This window comes from Corylus avellana, chromosome 3 (genome assembly GCF_965113065.1).
Source record: "Corylus avellana chromosome 3, dhCorAvel1.hap1.2, whole genome shotgun sequence".
Lineage (NCBI taxonomy): Eukaryota > Viridiplantae > Streptophyta > Magnoliopsida > Fagales > Betulaceae > Corylus > Corylus avellana.
Window position 1 is genome coordinate 24034499 of NC_142492.1, and position 16973 is coordinate 24051471.

General features: G+C 37.6%; 3 protein-coding genes across 3 annotated transcripts; 2 read left to right on the plus strand and 1 right to left on the minus strand.

Moving 5' to 3' along the window:
- Positions 1-8352: 8352 nt before the first annotated feature.
- On the minus strand, positions 8353-14065 carry LOC132173930 (phosphoacetylglucosamine mutase). Its single transcript, XM_059585612.2, has 9 exons — positions 13889-14065; positions 13513-13778; positions 12938-13057; positions 12591-12733; positions 12255-12503; positions 11642-12060; positions 11380-11555; positions 9058-9154; positions 8353-8706 (listed from the first exon to the last, which is right to left on the minus strand). The coding sequence occupies exons 1-9, from the start codon at positions 13947-13949 to the stop codon at positions 8552-8554; spliced, it is 1686 nt and encodes a 561-aa protein (XP_059441595.2). The 5' UTR covers positions 13950-14065; the 3' UTR covers positions 8353-8551.
- Positions 14066-15204: 1139 nt separating this feature from the next.
- LOC148586978 (uncharacterized) lies at positions 15205-15711 on the plus strand. The gene has a single exon (XM_088514433.1). It carries the CDS (start codon positions 15205-15207, stop codon positions 15709-15711), a length of 507 nt encoding a protein of 168 aa, XP_088370559.1.
- A 222-nt stretch (positions 15712-15933) lies between these two features.
- LOC132176191 (allyl alcohol dehydrogenase-like protein) lies at positions 15934-16400 on the plus strand. The gene has a single exon (XM_059588327.2). The coding sequence runs from the start codon at positions 15975-15977 to the stop codon at positions 16263-16265; it is 291 nt and encodes a 96-aa protein (XP_059444310.1). The 5' UTR covers positions 15934-15974; the 3' UTR covers positions 16266-16400.
- Positions 16401-16973: the final 573 nt, after the last annotated feature.

Here is a 16973-nt window from a genome sequence, read left to right on the forward strand (position 1 = left end):
CCAGCCACTGTTTAGTGTCTGACCTGTTGACCAATTTTTTCCTTCAAAGTTTATCTTGTTTTTTACCATAGTGCCCCTCTCTCTTAAATTTTTCTAGACATAAATCCCACGCTTGGACAAAAGGTTGTCGGGTAGGGGTTGGAGTCAGCAGATCTGGGGATGGGTTTATGTGGACTTTGGAGGCCATTGCTGTTGCTGCTGCTGACGCTGTTGGTGACATTGCTGGTCGGGGAGTTGATGGGAGATGGGTTCTCTCTTTCTTGGGGTTTCGAGCAACTTTCCATTGATGGGTCCGTCTCCAAAACCACCGAGAAAGAGAAAAAAAAAAGAGATTGGTGTGATTTGGGTGGAGAAGAAGGGATGAAAGAGTGAAAAACAAGGTTTGATGGGGAGAGGGGTTTGCTTATTTGCTCTGTTTTTGTTTTGTTCTGCTTCTCTCTCTCTCTTTTATTTATTTTTTATTTCTTTTAGTTATTTATTTTTAATGTTCGTCTTTAGAGACCATAGGGTCTCTCTCGGGCATGAAAATTGCATATTGTCTTTTTAGGTGGGTGTTGGGGCTGATTGGGCAGAGAGAAAATTTGCCAACGGTTTTGGGAAATTGATGAAAAGAAAAAAAAAGAAAAAGAAAAGGGCATTGGTTGAAATAGGAATTTTTGGGGCCATCAGCATCTGTGCCACCACCAGTGTGGAATTTTATCAAATCTGTCTCTCTATGTTTTCTATTATATGATGAGAGAAGTGGCGTTGACTTCAGAGCCCTGAAGAAAGGGAGAGCAGAAGAATGAAGAGGGAGTTTGGGGGTGGGGGATGAAACGGGCTAGCAAGTTTTAGCAAGGGTCGGTGCTGACTCATGAAGGAGAAGACAGGGAGCTGGAGGAAATGAAGGGACCTGGAGGAAATGGCCGGACGCTGGGATTTTTTTGAAAAAACAATTGAAGGGTAAAAGGGTAATTGCACGTCAGGGAAAGGACCCACAATTTTGACTAAATAGTATCTAGGCTGCGTGGGGCTTTTGCCAAACACCACCTTATAGTCCACTTGGCCGGCCAGTTGGAAAGGCTCCCCACAATCAAGCTCCTCGTCACGAGTGAGACGCACGGTCCAATTGGGGAAGTCCCCCACAATCACGCGGTTTGTAGTACGGTGCCCTGGGGCCACCTGCTGATTTCCTCACATCCACCACGCTCCTCATCGCGAGTGAGACGCACTGTCCAATTGGGACCTGGAAAGTAGCTACGCGAGTGAGACAAAGCTCCCTTTTCTTTTCCTTCGCATATCATCACGAGTAGGCCCGGCAATTTTAACGCGACCCGCGAATCCAACACGAACACGACACGAAGTTAGCAGGTATTGGGTTTGGGTTTATCGGGTTCGGGTCTTAATCGGGTTTACCCGATTAAGACCCGGATAAATTCGTGTCTGGCGGGTCGACCCGCCAGACACGTTTAAATTAACGGGTCTGGCGGGTCATCCGAGTCTCGGGTGACCCGCCAGACCCGTTACACATTAAAAAAAAAAAAAAAAAAAAAAAACCCAGCAGTAATGGTATAACACTATAACCCTAAAATTCCTAATTCCTAAACTACTCTCATCTCACGACTCATTCACACCCCACTGCAGCACCCCTGACACCCCCCCCCCCCCAGCGCCTCTCTCCCTCTTGGCTCTCTCTCTCCCTCTATTGCAGAACGCCTCTCTCCCTCTTGGCTCTCTCTCTCTCCCTCTATTGTAGAACGCCTCTCTCCCTCTCGTCTCTCTCTCTCCCTCTATTGCAGATTCGCAGCTTCGCAGGCACCAGTGACCAGGCAGGCTAGGCAACAGCCCCCCAGCGCCTCCCTTTCCCTCGCGGCTCTCTCTCTCCCTCTATCACAGGCAATAGAACCCCCCCCCTCCCCCCAGCGCCTCTCTCTCTCTCCCAGCGCCTCTCTTCCATACTTCCAGTCCGTCTCTCGGCTCTCTCTCTCTCCCTCTATCGCAGCTTCGCAGGTACCACCAGGCAGCAACCCCCCAGCGCCACTCTCTCTCTCCCTCTCGGCGCTCTCTCTCTCTCTCTCTCTCTCATCAGAGGCCAATGGCATTGGAAATTTGGTATATTATTAATTTATTATTAATATTACATTATTTTTTCCATTTTTCATCAAGGGTTTTTTTAACGGATCGGGTCGGGTCGGGTCGGGTCGTGTGACCTATTTAGGCTATTTAGACACGGGTCATGTCGGGTCATGTTGGATCGTGTCTACCCGATACGACCCGGTAATTTTAAACGGGTTAAGCGGGTCGTGTCGGGTTACCCGGATATTTTTCGTGTTATAATCGTGTCAGACCCGCTAACCCGTTTAACTAAACGGGTCGTGTTCGTGTCTAGGGTAATCGGGTCGCGAGTCTTAACGGGTCGTAATCGGGTCTACCCGATTACCCGTTTTGCCAGCCCTAATCACGAGTGAGACTGTGAGACGCACGCCCCTCCTACCAATTCAATGTAAGCAAATACGGCACGTGGCACGCACTCTTTCTCTCTTCCTTCACAATGTTCACATATAATCGTGAGTGAGACGCGCCCCTCCTGGAAAGTCTAGACGCAAATACCCCCTCTCAGTTCAATCAGATTGAAAATGCCTTTGGGGTTGGGTTTTAGAGGTTTGCTCCAATGCGTTCTCCCACCCATCTCCCCACAATCTTCTCTCTTTAACATCTTGATTTTTTCAAAAAAAAAAAAAATCAAAAAAAGAGGAGATGGTGGGGAGATGCGTGGGACTCACGGGAGAATGAGTAATGTTATTGGTTCAAAATTGAATAGAAATTTTGTCCATTTCCTTCCTATTGAGAAGACTTATGTACCACTAATCAGTCTTCCTGTTTTATTTATGATATCCTGAACAGATCTATTCAGGATATCACCTAGATGTGAGTTTACTTCATGTCGTGCGTGGCAAGACAAAGGAGAACAAGGTCGAGAGAGAAAGGGTGGGAGCTAGGAGGTATAGGTGAAGAAGTAATTTTTGTGGGACCAGTCGGAAGGAATAGGAAGATGCTTCTTCGTTCAAACGCACCGCCCACAGGATTTAGGTATACAAAACCTCATTCTTGGAAGTTGAGTAACACCCATTCTGACGAAGGCAGTATGAGGTCAGCATGTCAAGATATTTGGACATGTGACTGTGTTTGGCAAAGGCCCGGACGAGATCACACCTAAAAATTAAAAAAAATTATTTTTAAAATTAATTATAATATTTTTACTTTTTACATCACATCAATCACATTTTATTACAATTTAAATAAAAAAATTACTATAAAACAAATTTTTTCACTTTTTTATATAAAATATTCTTACTTTTTTCTTTCATATCAATCAAATTTGTTATAGTACTGTTTCACTCCCCTTTTTCATTCCATTGCCAAACACAACCGTAGTTGCAGATACGCAAAACATATTCCGGTCTTTTAGAGGGAGGAAATGTAATTTTGTTTGTAGAGATGTTAATGGAGTGGTCCATTTGTTCCCAAATGTGGCCAAAGTAATTTTGAAAGAGCAAACTGCTATTTATATATGACATTGAATTTATTCCAAATAAAAAAAAAAATTCACTACCATGTTTTGGTCTTTACAAAAAAAAAAAAAAAAAAAAGACACGAAGAAGTAACATTAATTCCGGCTAATGTCCATTAAACTACAATTTTTCTTAAAAGTTCACGTATATCCTCAAATTACCATTCAATTGATAATGTCTACTCCAAACTTTCAATTGTGACAATATCTTCTCCAAACTACTAAAAATTGTCAATGTTCCTCCAATGACGAAACTACCCTTAATAAAAAATAAAAAAAACCTAAATTTTTTTTTTTTAAAAAAAAAAAAAAATCCAAAGGGTTGCAAATTTTTTTAAAAAAAATCATTTTTATAAGAAAAAAATAAAAAATTTCGATATTTTTTGTTATAAAAATTGAAATTTTTTGTTTTGTTTTAAAAAATTAACAATTTTCATTTAAGAAAATAAAATTTAAAAGAAAAATGTTTTTTTTTTTAATAAAAATTTATGTTTTTAAAAAAAACTATTCATCCTAAAAATATATATATTCGTTTAAAAAAAACTCTTTTTTTTTTTAAATGGTTCTTTTTGTTAAAATTTTTCGTTTTTAAAAAAATTATTTTTATTTTTATTTTTAAATTTATTTTTAAATTTATAGGGGTATTTTTGTCTTATTGAGAAATATATATGGGAATTTTTATGTTTTTCCTAGCATTGGGGAGACATTATCAATTGAGTGGTAGTTTGAGGGGGGTATGTGGATTTTACCCAAAATTAAAGTTAATAAGAGAGGTAAATTTAATCATTTAATTAATACTTTAACATTCTTTCTCACATGTAGGCTCAAACTCCTTTCTATTAGGTAATGTCAAAACATGTCATTTTTATTTTTGTGTGGCACGACTGTTTAGTTATTAAAAACATTTTTCAAAATTTATAATGCAATCCCAAACAATTAGCTCCTAGTGTTCAATTATCCTCCAAACAAGAAACTCACTTGCATTCAGGGAAACATAAAAAATGGAGCAAGGCATGAAAGAAAAGATAATCGTAAAAGAAATTATTTGAAAAATGCGGAATAAATAAAATAGACACTATAAATTATGTGGTTTGGTCTATAACTTACATTCATAGGATAAAGCCCTAAAGCCTACATTGTTGCTCTTATTCACTATATAGAAATGACTTGCTTACATGAGTATATATAGACTACAAATAATCTTTCTAGCTTTCACTAATAGTCTCACACATATAACTCTCAATTGTAGTATAAATGCTAATTAACCCCTCACATGTAGAATAAATTCTATGTAACTTACATAATATATTCTAACAAGTAAATTCTATGTAACTTCCATGATATATTCTAACAAGTCCAATGTAAACGATATCTATTTACGATAATAATAGATAACTCTTTTTTTTTTTTTCTTTTTTTTTGAAATGAGATTACTATAAAACAAAGAACAAAAGGGGATAGGTGCCCTTAAGGCTTAAACAAGCTCCAAACAAAAAAAATACATTATAAGACTAAAAAAAAGAAAATAAATGAAAATGGGTTAGAAAATGATTGTAACTATAAATCATATTATAATTTGGGTGGAAAAAGTATAATTTAACCGTTGAATTTTCTAGAAAAACTGCGTGCATGAAAAATTAGGTGAAGATCAATAACAACAAGAACGTGTACATATACACGGTGTGTAAAGTACAAAAGTGAAGCTTAAATCTTAATTAAAAAGAATAAATAAGCGAAAATTTCACTCAATTATATGAATAATGTCATTTTTAAAGTTTAAAATCATAATTTTGGTTTAAATTCAATATTTTTTTAACGGGTAATTCAATCATTTCTTTAGGGAGAGTAACTAATGATGGTTAGGGTAATGTACAGTAAAATGGTGAAAATCTTGTATTTCCTTCCTGTCTCCCTCGTATGAGCACGAAGAAAAGAAGGAAGCTCTTAATTAGTCTAAGCCAATAATATGTCCTTATCATTTGAAACATTGGAAGATAAGGAGTTGGATAATTAAGGACTGACAAGTTCCCAAACATAAATGATTTAATGAATGATTTAATGATTTAATGTTGGAACTTTATCTGATATATGTGGACCATTTTTTGAGCTTCTGGTGTCATTTCTTCAACTGCTGTCATCAGTAGGGTTATAGGGTTGGTAGATTTATAATTACTCTTTATCCAAGCAAAAAAGGAATATAGAGATTGAAATATATGTAGCTTTCCAGAATACCAAACCATATTCACCCATAACAGTGAGAAAAAAATATATACACAAAATTGCAGAGAAGAGAGATAGACTAAAGAACATTAAAAGTTCGAGTTTTGAGGGCTTTTGCTTTGTTTTATCGAGTAGGAGTACTTCCCAGGTTCTTGCATTGTTGGTAATATTCGTCTTTAAATCTCATTTTTGTCTTTTGGTTCCTTCTTCTTCTTGGAGAGAATGAAAATTATGCTTGTGTGGCAGGTAGAGAGACAAACCAAGATTCAATGAATTCCATTTTGTTTCTAATTCATCAAATTTAGAGATGGTAACCATAGTCTTAAGTAATTAGCCACATTTGAAACGATCAAAATGTCAAAATCAAACTGGTCTAGCGATGTCGCTTTCCATGTAGCACATTTGTCAACTTAGTTGATGGACAAAAGATAAGAGGTTACTTTTAAGATCTTAAGGGTGGGACCCAATCTGGAAGGGCTTTTCTTCCTATTCAAGAAGCATGGAAGTGATTCCTTTGCAGGTGCTTTCCTTTTGCATATTGAAGGTGATTCAATTCCTTGGTAATTAACTATTCTCTCTATCAAAGATCCCCACCTCTTTTCGGATTGGAGATCAGAACCGGTTGTTGCTGATATTCAGAATCAACTCCTCTTCATCTCAAAATGAAAGGCTTTGAAGGTTTCTAGATGTGCTAATTTTGTTGCACATCATGTTGCTAAATAGGCCACTTCTCTACCTTGCGTTTAGAAACATTCATACTTTTTCTCATTTTCTTTCTTCTCATCAGGAGTGACAATGACCCGCCTTTGTTGTTTGATTAAGAAAAAAAAAAAGCATGAAAGTTTTTTTCCTTCTTATAGATAGACTCCGTGGCACGAGCAGGCGCGTAGCTATTTGTCACTTTCGCAACACATCAAGTTGGGCATGCAGAAGAGGAAGACGGAAGACCCCAAAGCAATACAATTGCATATAGGGAGTTGGCTCCTTAATTCGTATGCAAACCCCATTCATTCATGAAGTGGCTTCTTTTATCTTGGGCATCTCATTGTTGCTACAAATATTAATGAATTGCCTCTTATTGCATGTTCACCAGCAGGGATTCGGCTACAAGTTTAATCAACAGTCAAGATAGAATTTCTCAAAATCTCTTTTCATTTTTTCTCTCATATTAAAAACTTCTAAACATAAATCAACTTTAAGATTCAATCTTGACCGTTGATTAAACTATAGCATGTAAGCCGAATCTCACCAGCAAATTCATAACAGCGGGACAAAGGAAACATCCAATTACTACTTTTTTATATATTCATTCAATCTACAGGTCCATGCCACTTCTCTTTTTAAGGCCAATAGCAAACAGAGCCATTAACTTCGCAGTTGTAGAGACTCAAAAAAAAAAAAAAAAAAAAAAAAAAAAATAGTGAAAATCTTGTATTTTCCTTCCTGTTTCCCTCGTATGAGAACGAAAAAAGAAGAAGGAAGCATATAGGGAATTAAATACTCTTTTAGTCTAAGCCGAGATGTCCTTATCATTTGAAACCCCAAGGAGTTGGAAAATTAAGAAGAACCGACAAGTTTCTAATTAAATATACTACTTTTGGGCCCTTCCACCGCATGTGTGAATACTGATATAGGGGTCCAACTCCTTATCATAATCAATATGACGATCAAAGCTCTACCATCAGCACGCATAATCAATGACACGGTCTATCCCAAACTTACTGGAATTTTAAATTCTTTACTAAAGAATGATTTAGTGTTGGAACTTTATCTGACACGTGGGGCATTTTTTTGTGCTTTCTTGTGTCATTTCTTCAAGGAGAAATGCTAAAGGCCCAATTTTTTTTGTCTAACAAAAGTTCAACTTTTACTTTTTTTTTTTTTTTTTTTTTTTTTTTCTAAAAAAAACAAAATGGAAAATGGAAAAAATGTTTTAAGCAACCCTATCTATTTTTGGCCTTTCTTTTATTTAGTATTTTTTTAAAAATGAAAAATAGTATTTTTCTTCATAATAATGACATTTTCTTAAAAAAAATGACATTATTATGAAAAAAAATATCATTTTTCATTTTAAAAAAAATACCAAATAAAAGAAAGACAAAAAAGAGATAGGGTTGTTTCAAACATTTTTTTTCCATTTTTTATTTTATTTTATTTTTAAAAAATAAATAAGGCAAAAGTTAGACTTTTGTTGGGCAAAAAAGTTGGGTCCCTATCATTCCTCTCTTCAAGTGCTATCAGTAAGTTGCAAAAGAGTTGGTAGATTTAGAATTACTCTTTATCCAAACAAGAAAGGAATATAGAGATTGAAATATATATAACTTTCCAGAATACCAAACCATATTCACCTATAACAGTGAGAAAAAAAAAAAAAAATAGACGTAATTGCAGAGAAGAGAGAGAGGCTAAAGAACATCAAAGGTTCGGATTTTAAGGGCTTTTGCTTTGTTTTATCGAGCGGGAGTGCTTCCTAGGTTCTTGCATTATTGCTGACATTCTTCTTTATATCTCCGTTTATGTCTTTTGGTTCTTTCTTCTTCTTGGAGAGAATGAAAAATATGCTTGTGTGGCAAGTAGAGGGACAAACCAAGATTCAATGCATTCCATTTTGTATCTAGTTCATCAAATTTAGAGAAGGTAATCATAGTATTAAGTAATTAGCCACATTTGCAATGATCAATATCAAATATCACAACATCAAAATCAAACTGGTCTAACGATGACCCTTTCCATGTAGCACATCTGTCAACTTAGTTGAAGGAAAAAAGATAGAGGTTACGTTTATGAACTGCCAAACCCTAGGAACTGGTCCACAAGTCTTGCTACAGAGTTTGCTAGGCTGTCAGCTGCTTCCTGCGTGGATGCTTCTGCATACACTCGTATCACATCCTCTGTACCTGATGGTCGTATGAAAGATCGGCCTCGAGGGTATTTTGCTGCGGTATTGATTAAAAAAGTCTTATTAACAATTATTCATGGCCTGTTTCCTCTACAATATTGGAGAAATTAGTTGTTCAAGAAGTTATGATTATATCAAACACTCATTAAATTATCCAGGATCCCTACATATATGCAAGTTTCTCTACCCATGCACAGCCAAGGTACATGTTATTATGTTAAACACAGTCATGACGATGGGGTGTATATGTGTACATTTATGTCTTGTATTCTAAGTGCGCTCGGATCATCTAGACCAATGATCATATTAACTAATCATGATGCATGACCAAGGACTAATAATATCACATCAGTTTAATTTAAAACGGCTATCAATAATATGTTATTACCGGTCTCAGCATTAATGGCTTCTTGAATGCCAAGAGGCCTCACAACCACAGTTTCTGCATTTGCTGTGATTACAGCAGTTCTGTCCACAACTTTTACCTGACAGCATACGAAAGGCGATTGAATTCAATTTCTGAACTAAAATAGTAATAATAATAGCAATAGAACAATTATATTTCATTATAAAGAATGCCAATGCAAGCATAAAAAAAATACATCTCTGGTGTACAGGGAAAATTCTCTCCTTCAGCATAAAAATATTGAAGAAACATCAACATTTTATTTCTGAACTAAAACAATACTAAGTTAAGGGCTTCTTGAATTCCTCTGGCATAGGAACGGCGGTGGAACCAACTTCTGAACTAAATTAACAATAGAACAATTATATTTCATTGTAAAGAATGCTAATGTAAGCTTAAAAAAAAAAATACACCCCTATTCTACAGGGTAAATTCCCTCCAGTATAAAAATATGGAAGGAACATCAAACTACATAGAGGATCATTCGACTAGAAGCAGAAAACGAGAAACTCTAACTAATAAGCACCAGTACACTATTAGACAAGCTCTACTGATTTTGATGAAAGACAAAAACTAAACTTTGCGATCATGACATGATCTGGTCTCAAGCAGAAGATGCAGCATGTAAAACTTGTTACATAGCAAACCCTGTCCTAATATATCATATACTAACATGCTTATTTGGAATTTGTTCCACCCCAATGTCCAACATCAAGTAAAGAACACATGATTTCCAACAAATGGGGTCAGATTTTGTTGAGTTATCAAGGAGAAAGTAGGATTCATACTTCACTTAACAAAGCTTTATCCCAACAACTTGAGGTTTACTGAAATAAAACTTTTTCACAGTTCTGGCCTACATATAACCATGGCACAGGATATATGCTCGACTTTCTTTTCTATTTTCAAATCCTTGAACTATTCACATTCCAGTCTTTCCAATTATGCTATTTTAGTCAAGTTGGGCCAATTTAAGCAACTCTGATTTGCTAACTACATTAATCAGTCCTCATCTGTTGCAGCCAATCACTTACCAAAATATGTTCATTATGGCATGTCAGATCTTACCTTGTTGCTAATCCAGCTCAATATCCGTTTTCCCCCAGAATTAGGTATGCAATGACATGACCGGCCAGTCTTTCAGCCATCATCTATTCAGTCCACTTAACTCATACATGGCTGAACACACTACGTGAATCACCCTACCTTGTTTATCTACCTTGTGCAGCTATAGGAGAAGTTTGAGAGTAATGGATTTTATCTAGGAAATGTAGTGGATGAGTTAATTATACTATTTTACCTTTGAAATTAGAAAGGAAGATTTTCCAAATGGGTGACTTGCATAGATAGAGATCTCTCTTTTCTTTTTTTGATAAGAGATCTCTTCATGTATGATTCTGTAGATTAACTCAATAACGTATATTTACATGTGATTATTTCTAAGCACCATTGAACTTTTGCCTTTCGCTGTTTATGTTCATAATTTGGCATCCTTTTTCTTTTTTTTTTCTTTTTTTTTCCTTTTGTCAGGTGACAGAAACAGGGGATTCTGTTGGGGTGGAGATTTCTTCCTCTTGATAACCTTTATAAACCATTCAGGAAATTGATGAGACATGTCTGAAAATATCCTAAATCCAAGTGTCCACTAGGGATATTAATTCAGAGAAGAATCACAAAATCATGTACTTGGCTAGTTCCCCCCCCTCCCCCCCCCCCCCCCCCCCCCCCCCCGCCCCCCTTTTTTGGGTCTGAAGGTATTCGACTCGTTTAGAGGAAATAATCCTCGCATGTCTGCTATTTTTAATTAAAGATGTCTCTAAAACATTTCCATTCAGCCACTAAAAAGATTGAAGATCAAATTAATCTTCCAACACCCATGTCAATTAGAGAACAATTAAATCTCTTCATTGTGACAGAAAAGGATGTTACACTTATTCTTCATAAATACTAACTGTAAAGAATTTGGGACCTCTTTTTTTTAGTCTCAAATGATTCAACAAAACTCCAATATTTTATTTTCAGCATATGCGCGAATAAACATCATTTAGTGATGCAGAGGAAAACTAACTGGCCCTTGAGTTGACATTTCATACTAGACCCGAAAGTTAGAACTGACTGGACCAATTATGAATATAAAGCTCCATCAAAAAATTTTTTTTTTTGATAAGTAAACTCCATTTAAATTTTAGAATCCACAATGCCTACAAAGAGCTCATATATAGCGCAGAAAAGGGAAAAGCACATCCACCTTCCAATTTCAGGATAACAAGATTGTCTTCATAGAAAGTGATCAAGAAAACTGACCTTAAGCTGCCTACTTGGTAGATCCTTATAAAGCTCACTCCATCTCTGTATTGACCACCCCATATGTTGCAAAATGGCCTCCACCAAGAGCAACCCACTCAGAGCATCTCCAACTGCTTGGTTAATCAACTTACTGACAGCCAATAGTCTCAAAGCAGCCTTTTGCTGTTCTGAACCTGAATCAAACAACGAAATCATTCATGAAGCACATCACTTAATCATCATATTAGGAATGCTACAATTGATGAAAATATGATATAACCTTTAGATACTGAAGAACACTCCTGATATCTGGCCTCTAACCAACATAGGAAAGATTCTGAGAATATGATGGTTCCATGGCCATTAGCCTCAAAATAGATCCCAATATCATACTCAGCTGCTTTCTCATGCAAGTATTTGACTCCTGTTGGAGCAAACACAACTTCTAAGCCCAACTTTTTGAGGTAATGTGTTGATGCTCCATTCGCATATGCAGTCTGTACAACACCAAGACGAGCATGATAACTACTGCTCATATTTTCAGTACCCTCCTTGCTGAGAGTGTTTAGTTGCTCCTTGATGAAGATAGCAAATAAAGATAATATCTTGTCCCCATCAACAAGATCAATATTATTGCAACTTTTTGATGGCACAGAAAAATATACCAGTCGATCAGCATCCCCATCTAAGCTAGCACACCTGAAATACTAGAACCAATCACAAAATTAAACTCCAACTCACATTAGTCAATGTCATACTAAGCATCAAAGATGCTTAACTAATTGATAAATTTTCAAGTTTGATTCATGTCAAAGTCAACTTAGAAAAAAGGAAACCTTTATTGTACAGTTGACAATCAAGAATCATTTACTATCAAACAAGAGATGGCTGACCTTAGTCCACCGTCCTGGGAGCCAAAGCCACTTGGAGCAAACTTCTCCTTCTGCACATAATCAGCACCAACACCTTCATTGAGCACACCTCCATCTTTCCCAGAATTACGAATCTCAACAACCATACCATCCAACATTTTCCTCAAAACTTCAAGCTTTTCTCCACCCACACCATTAGCCCCATCAACAACCAATTTTTCATCCACCTCACTTATCTTACTTCCACTTGGGATCAAATCAATCAAGCACCTAACCAATAACATAAACTCTATAGCACAGGCCTATAAAGACAACATAATATCAAACAAATCATATTCACCTTTAGCTCAAACAAACCTGAACGAGCTCGATAGTTGTTCAAAATAATCAAGTTCTGATGCTTTTATGCCCTTATTTCTCGCACGCACCATCCAATGCAGTTGTGGGGTTGTCACAATTCCCATATCAATGGCAACTGCTCCAAGAATTGAACTGATTCCCTTCAACCAAACTTAAAACATAAGCAAAACGTACTTAATGCAAGTGAAGCAATGCCTAATCCATTTGTACAAAGTTTGTTTTTTTGATAAGTAAACGAAATATCATTAAAAAGTGAAAGGCACAACCTGGGTACACAAGAAATATGCAAGAGAAACACCTAAATAGAAGAAGAAATTATTAAGGAGAAAGAGGCTATGTAGTACTTGTTTAGCAGCTTCAAGTAGAGACTCCCCACTAGGCCTTGTGTCTCTCCCCAACAATATCTCAGCCCGCCTCACTCCCTCCAACGAGATGTTTTCCTTCTCCACAAATTCGCTTATCAACTGTCCCGAAAAAGAAAATAAAACAACATAAGCATATTCCACATTTCGATACAGGCATTCCAAGTAAAATCCAATAAGACATACAACCCCCTACACCTACTTTCAGGAACTAATCCCCACCCCCAAAAAAAAAATCCCATACAAAAGGTCTTCAAATTAGTATCTTCGAGTCTCTAACCTTCCATTTAAAATTTAGCTTCTTACAAAAGAAACCCACTAAAAGTAGTAAATTTGAATTGTATTTTATATCCTCAACTCTTTCTAGAAAATGTTACTTCCATTCAACCAAAAATATTAATAACAAAACGGTAGCATATCACCCTTTCCAGCTAAAATTAACATTCTCTTTGTCCCAAACAAAACGAATCCTTCAAAACAAACAAATGGGCACTACATACATACATAAATACATATACAAAAAGATTAAAGAAGAGAGAGTGGGGAAAGAGAAAGACTTGGAGGAGGTGCTGGGAAGTGGGGGCATTGGCAAGGGCGTCAGCGAAAGGCTCCCAGCTCTGGGACAGCATTCCACCACTTGGGTCAGCGATTTTGACTCCGTTATCCGAGACCCTGTTGTGCGAGGCCGTGAGCATCACCCCAATCACCGATCCATCCATCTTCAGCGACCTCAGCGCCGCTAGGATCCCCACTCTGTACACTGTCGATTCCAGCAGCGCCGCATCAGCCCTGAACCCCGCCGTACCGTATGATAACCTCACCCCTGCACAAAAACACACACACATATATTTATTATCATTTCATTATCATCAATTTTTTTGTTGTTGTGGAAAACAGAGAGAGAGAGAGAGATAGAAAAAGGAAAGGAGGAACCTTGGGGAGGAGGGAAGCGAGAGGAGGAGCTGAGGAGGAGGGAGCGTTGGTCTTCGTTCATGGTTGATGATCAGCAATGGTGGTGGTAGTGGTGGTGGATTCTCTCACTGATTTCAACGGCTACGCACGACGTCCATTTGATGAAATACTGTGCCTCCGTCAAACGCAATGTTCCCACTTTTTTTTTCTTTTTTTTTTTCTTTATATATATTATATAGGATCTTATCCAATTTTTCATTTTGTAACTAATTAAAGGGCAGGGATAATAATAAAATCCACCCTAAAGAATACAATAATATTGAAATATCATAGAAGTAGCTTAATCGGTGAAGGACCATGTCTTATAAAGTGGAGATCGTTAGTTTGAATCATATTCCCCTCTTTTGCAAACATGTAAAAAAGAAGAAGAAAAGAATACAATAATATTTTCTTATCCCTCTAATTCCCTTATCTCAAATTCACTCACATGCCATTAATCCACAACAATCTCACTAAATTTTAAATTAAATTAATTCCCAAAAAGAAATGCTAAAAATAATTTTAGTATAATGTCAAAAAATGAGTATTTGAAGAATTTTCCTTTTAGTATTACTCATAAATCATTGACCAATGGGTGAAAAGTCCAAACACTAAAGCTATTCACACCCCACCACGCCTATTGAATGCAAGTGCTACTGTAAGTGAACTTATCGATCCTGATTCAAAATGGTGGAACATTGAGCTTATTAATTCTCTATTCAGCCCTGAAGAGGTAAAAGTCATTTTGTCCACACCAATTAGCAGCACGGACCAGCAAGACAGACAGATTTGGAGGGGGACAACGACGTGGATATTCTCTGTTAGGAGTGCGTATCACCTAACTATGGAACTAGACGGCCAGCATCGGCCGGAATGCTCTTCCCAAGTTGCAAAGAGTCCCATTTGGGGAATCATTTGGAGTCTCAAGATTTCAAATGCTGCAAAAAATTTCATGTGGCGTGCATGCCACAATTTGCTACTAACGAGGGGCAACTTGTTGAAAAGGAAGATAGTGGCGGATCCGGTATGCCCATTATGTAATCTGGAAGTGGAAACGGAACTTCATATTTTGTGGGGATGCCTTGCGACTAAAGACGTATGGGAGGCTAGTATTCAGCCCATCCAAAAGTGTGTTTTCACTAGTTCAAACTTCGTGGAGTTGGCGGAGCTTAGTTTACAGAAGGGGGGTCAGGGAGTTATCCACTTTTGTGGGGATTGCAAGAAGTATCTGGTCTCATCGGAATGAGGTAATCCACGATGGGATTTTTACCCACCCCAACACCATTATTCAAAATACGATGAAAGCTCTGGAGGAATTTATGGAGGCCAACGCAAATCCCGAAACTCATGTGGATCGTGTTGTTCCTGTGGTCATGTGGAGTCCTCCGCTGGCGAATAAATATAAAGCAAATTGGGATATCGCCTTGAATAAAAATTCTTCCCGTATAGGAGTGGGTGTCGTTGTAAGGGACCATGCAGGCTATGTAATGGCTGTTCGTAGTATCACAAGAACGGGTTTGCTTGATCCTCTTGCTGCAGAAACACTAGGTGCTTTTGTGGCAATGCATTTTTGTCAAGAAATTGGGCTGAATGATATTATCTTGAAAGGTGACTCTTTGCAAGTGGTGAAAGCGGTGTCTTCATTGGAAGAAGATTGGATGAAAAATGGCCATTTGGTAGAGGATGTAAGATCAGTTCTGCGCTCTCTACGAAGCTGTTCTTGCTGCCATGTAAGTAGAGAGGCTAATCATGTTGCCCATAAAATGGCAAAGAATGCCACACAAAATGTCCTAGATAGGGTTTAGTTGAAGGAAACTCCTGATTGTATCAGGAATGTTATTTTGATAGAGCAATCTGCTCTGTCAGTCCCTGACTATTTGATGAAATACAAAAGCATTTTTTTTTACTTCAAAAAAAATCATTATTCCGAAAAGAATGATTTATCTTCTGAAATTCATCCATCAAAACCAAAGGCTATTTCCGTCATTTTGTCAAACCCTAATCCCCAATAGTATTTAGTGAAGCCCTGAGCCCATTCCCTCACACGGACACACACCATATCCAAGCCATGGGTCTCCTCTCTTGGTTCAAAGGCAAGCCACAGCAACCCGACTCCAAACCCAAACCCGCGGAGAGTCCGAACGCGAAACCCGCAGCCGAAGTGCCGGGCATGCACGGCGCCGTGGAGGTGTCCCGACCCCCCGACATTACGGTGTTCGAGTTCGGGTCGGTGGCCGCATCCGCCGACAAGGTCACTCTCGCCGGCTACTGCCCCGTCTCCGACGACCTCGAGCCCTGCCGCTGGGAGATCCTCCCCGCGAGTGATTCCGACGCGCCCCAGTTCCGCGTGGTCTTCTGACTGAGAGCGAGAGTGTGTCTCTGAGAGGGAAAGGGAGAGTATTTTTTTTATCTGTAAGAAGAAATTGAAACTTAGAGAGACCCTTTTTGTGAGTTTGTTTGTTATATATGTGAAATTTGAAAAGGTTTCTGCGTATACTTTTGTTGGAAATGGGTAATTTCGTTTTGCCCTTTTTTTTTTTTTTTTTTCTTTAACTATAATTTGTTTATCCAAAATGGGTTTTGGTAAATCAGCTTGTTCTTGATTAGCCTAGTTAAGGTATGTGATTGACGTATGTCCTTGTTAAAAAAAGCCCTTTACTTCAGTTTAGATTTTGTGTGCTTTCTAGAGCTAGACTCGTTGAGGTAAATTTTTGTGCTTTCTTGTTGAAGGGTTGTAAACGATTTACTGGATTTTAGTTATAGGTTCCTTGGATACATTTGTTTCATTGGAATGATGTTGTGGCTGGGTATTCTCTGTTGTAAGTGTTCTGTATAACCTGCACCATTGACATTGAGCTTCTTTCTTGCTATACCTCAGGCTTAGGTGCATAATAAGTGTAAAATAGTTTTCAAGTATGATTAGGATTTGGTGATCTGCATTATTCTTTGATAATTGAGATAGTTTTGGGTTAATGCATTTATATTTTAGTTCTCATAAGTTAGAATGGTTGAGCTAGCTTATATGATACATGTGTATACATGTATTGTATGTGTATGCACTGACAAA

Excerpts from the sequence above, each read along its gene's own strand:
- LOC148586978 (XM_088514433.1), top strand. The coding sequence starts at position 15,205 with ATGAAAGCTCTGGAGGAATTTATGGAGGCCAACGCAAATCCCGAAACT.
- LOC132173930 (XM_059585612.2), bottom strand. The coding sequence starts at position 13,949 with ATGAACGAAGACCAACGCTCCCTCCTCCTCAGCTCCTCCTCTCGCTTC. Across the intron at positions 13,779-13,888 it reads TCGCTTCCCTCCTCCCCAAG|GGGTGAGGTTATCATACGGT; the intron begins GTTCCTCCTTTC and ends GTTTTTGTGCAG. Across the intron at positions 8,707-9,057 it reads AGCCATTAATGCTGAGACCG|CAAAATACCCTCGAGGCCGA; the intron begins GTAATAACATAT and ends TCAATACCGCAG.
- LOC132176191 (XM_059588327.2), top strand. The coding sequence starts at position 15,975 with ATGGGTCTCCTCTCTTGGTTCAAAGGCAAGCCACAGCAACCCGACTCC.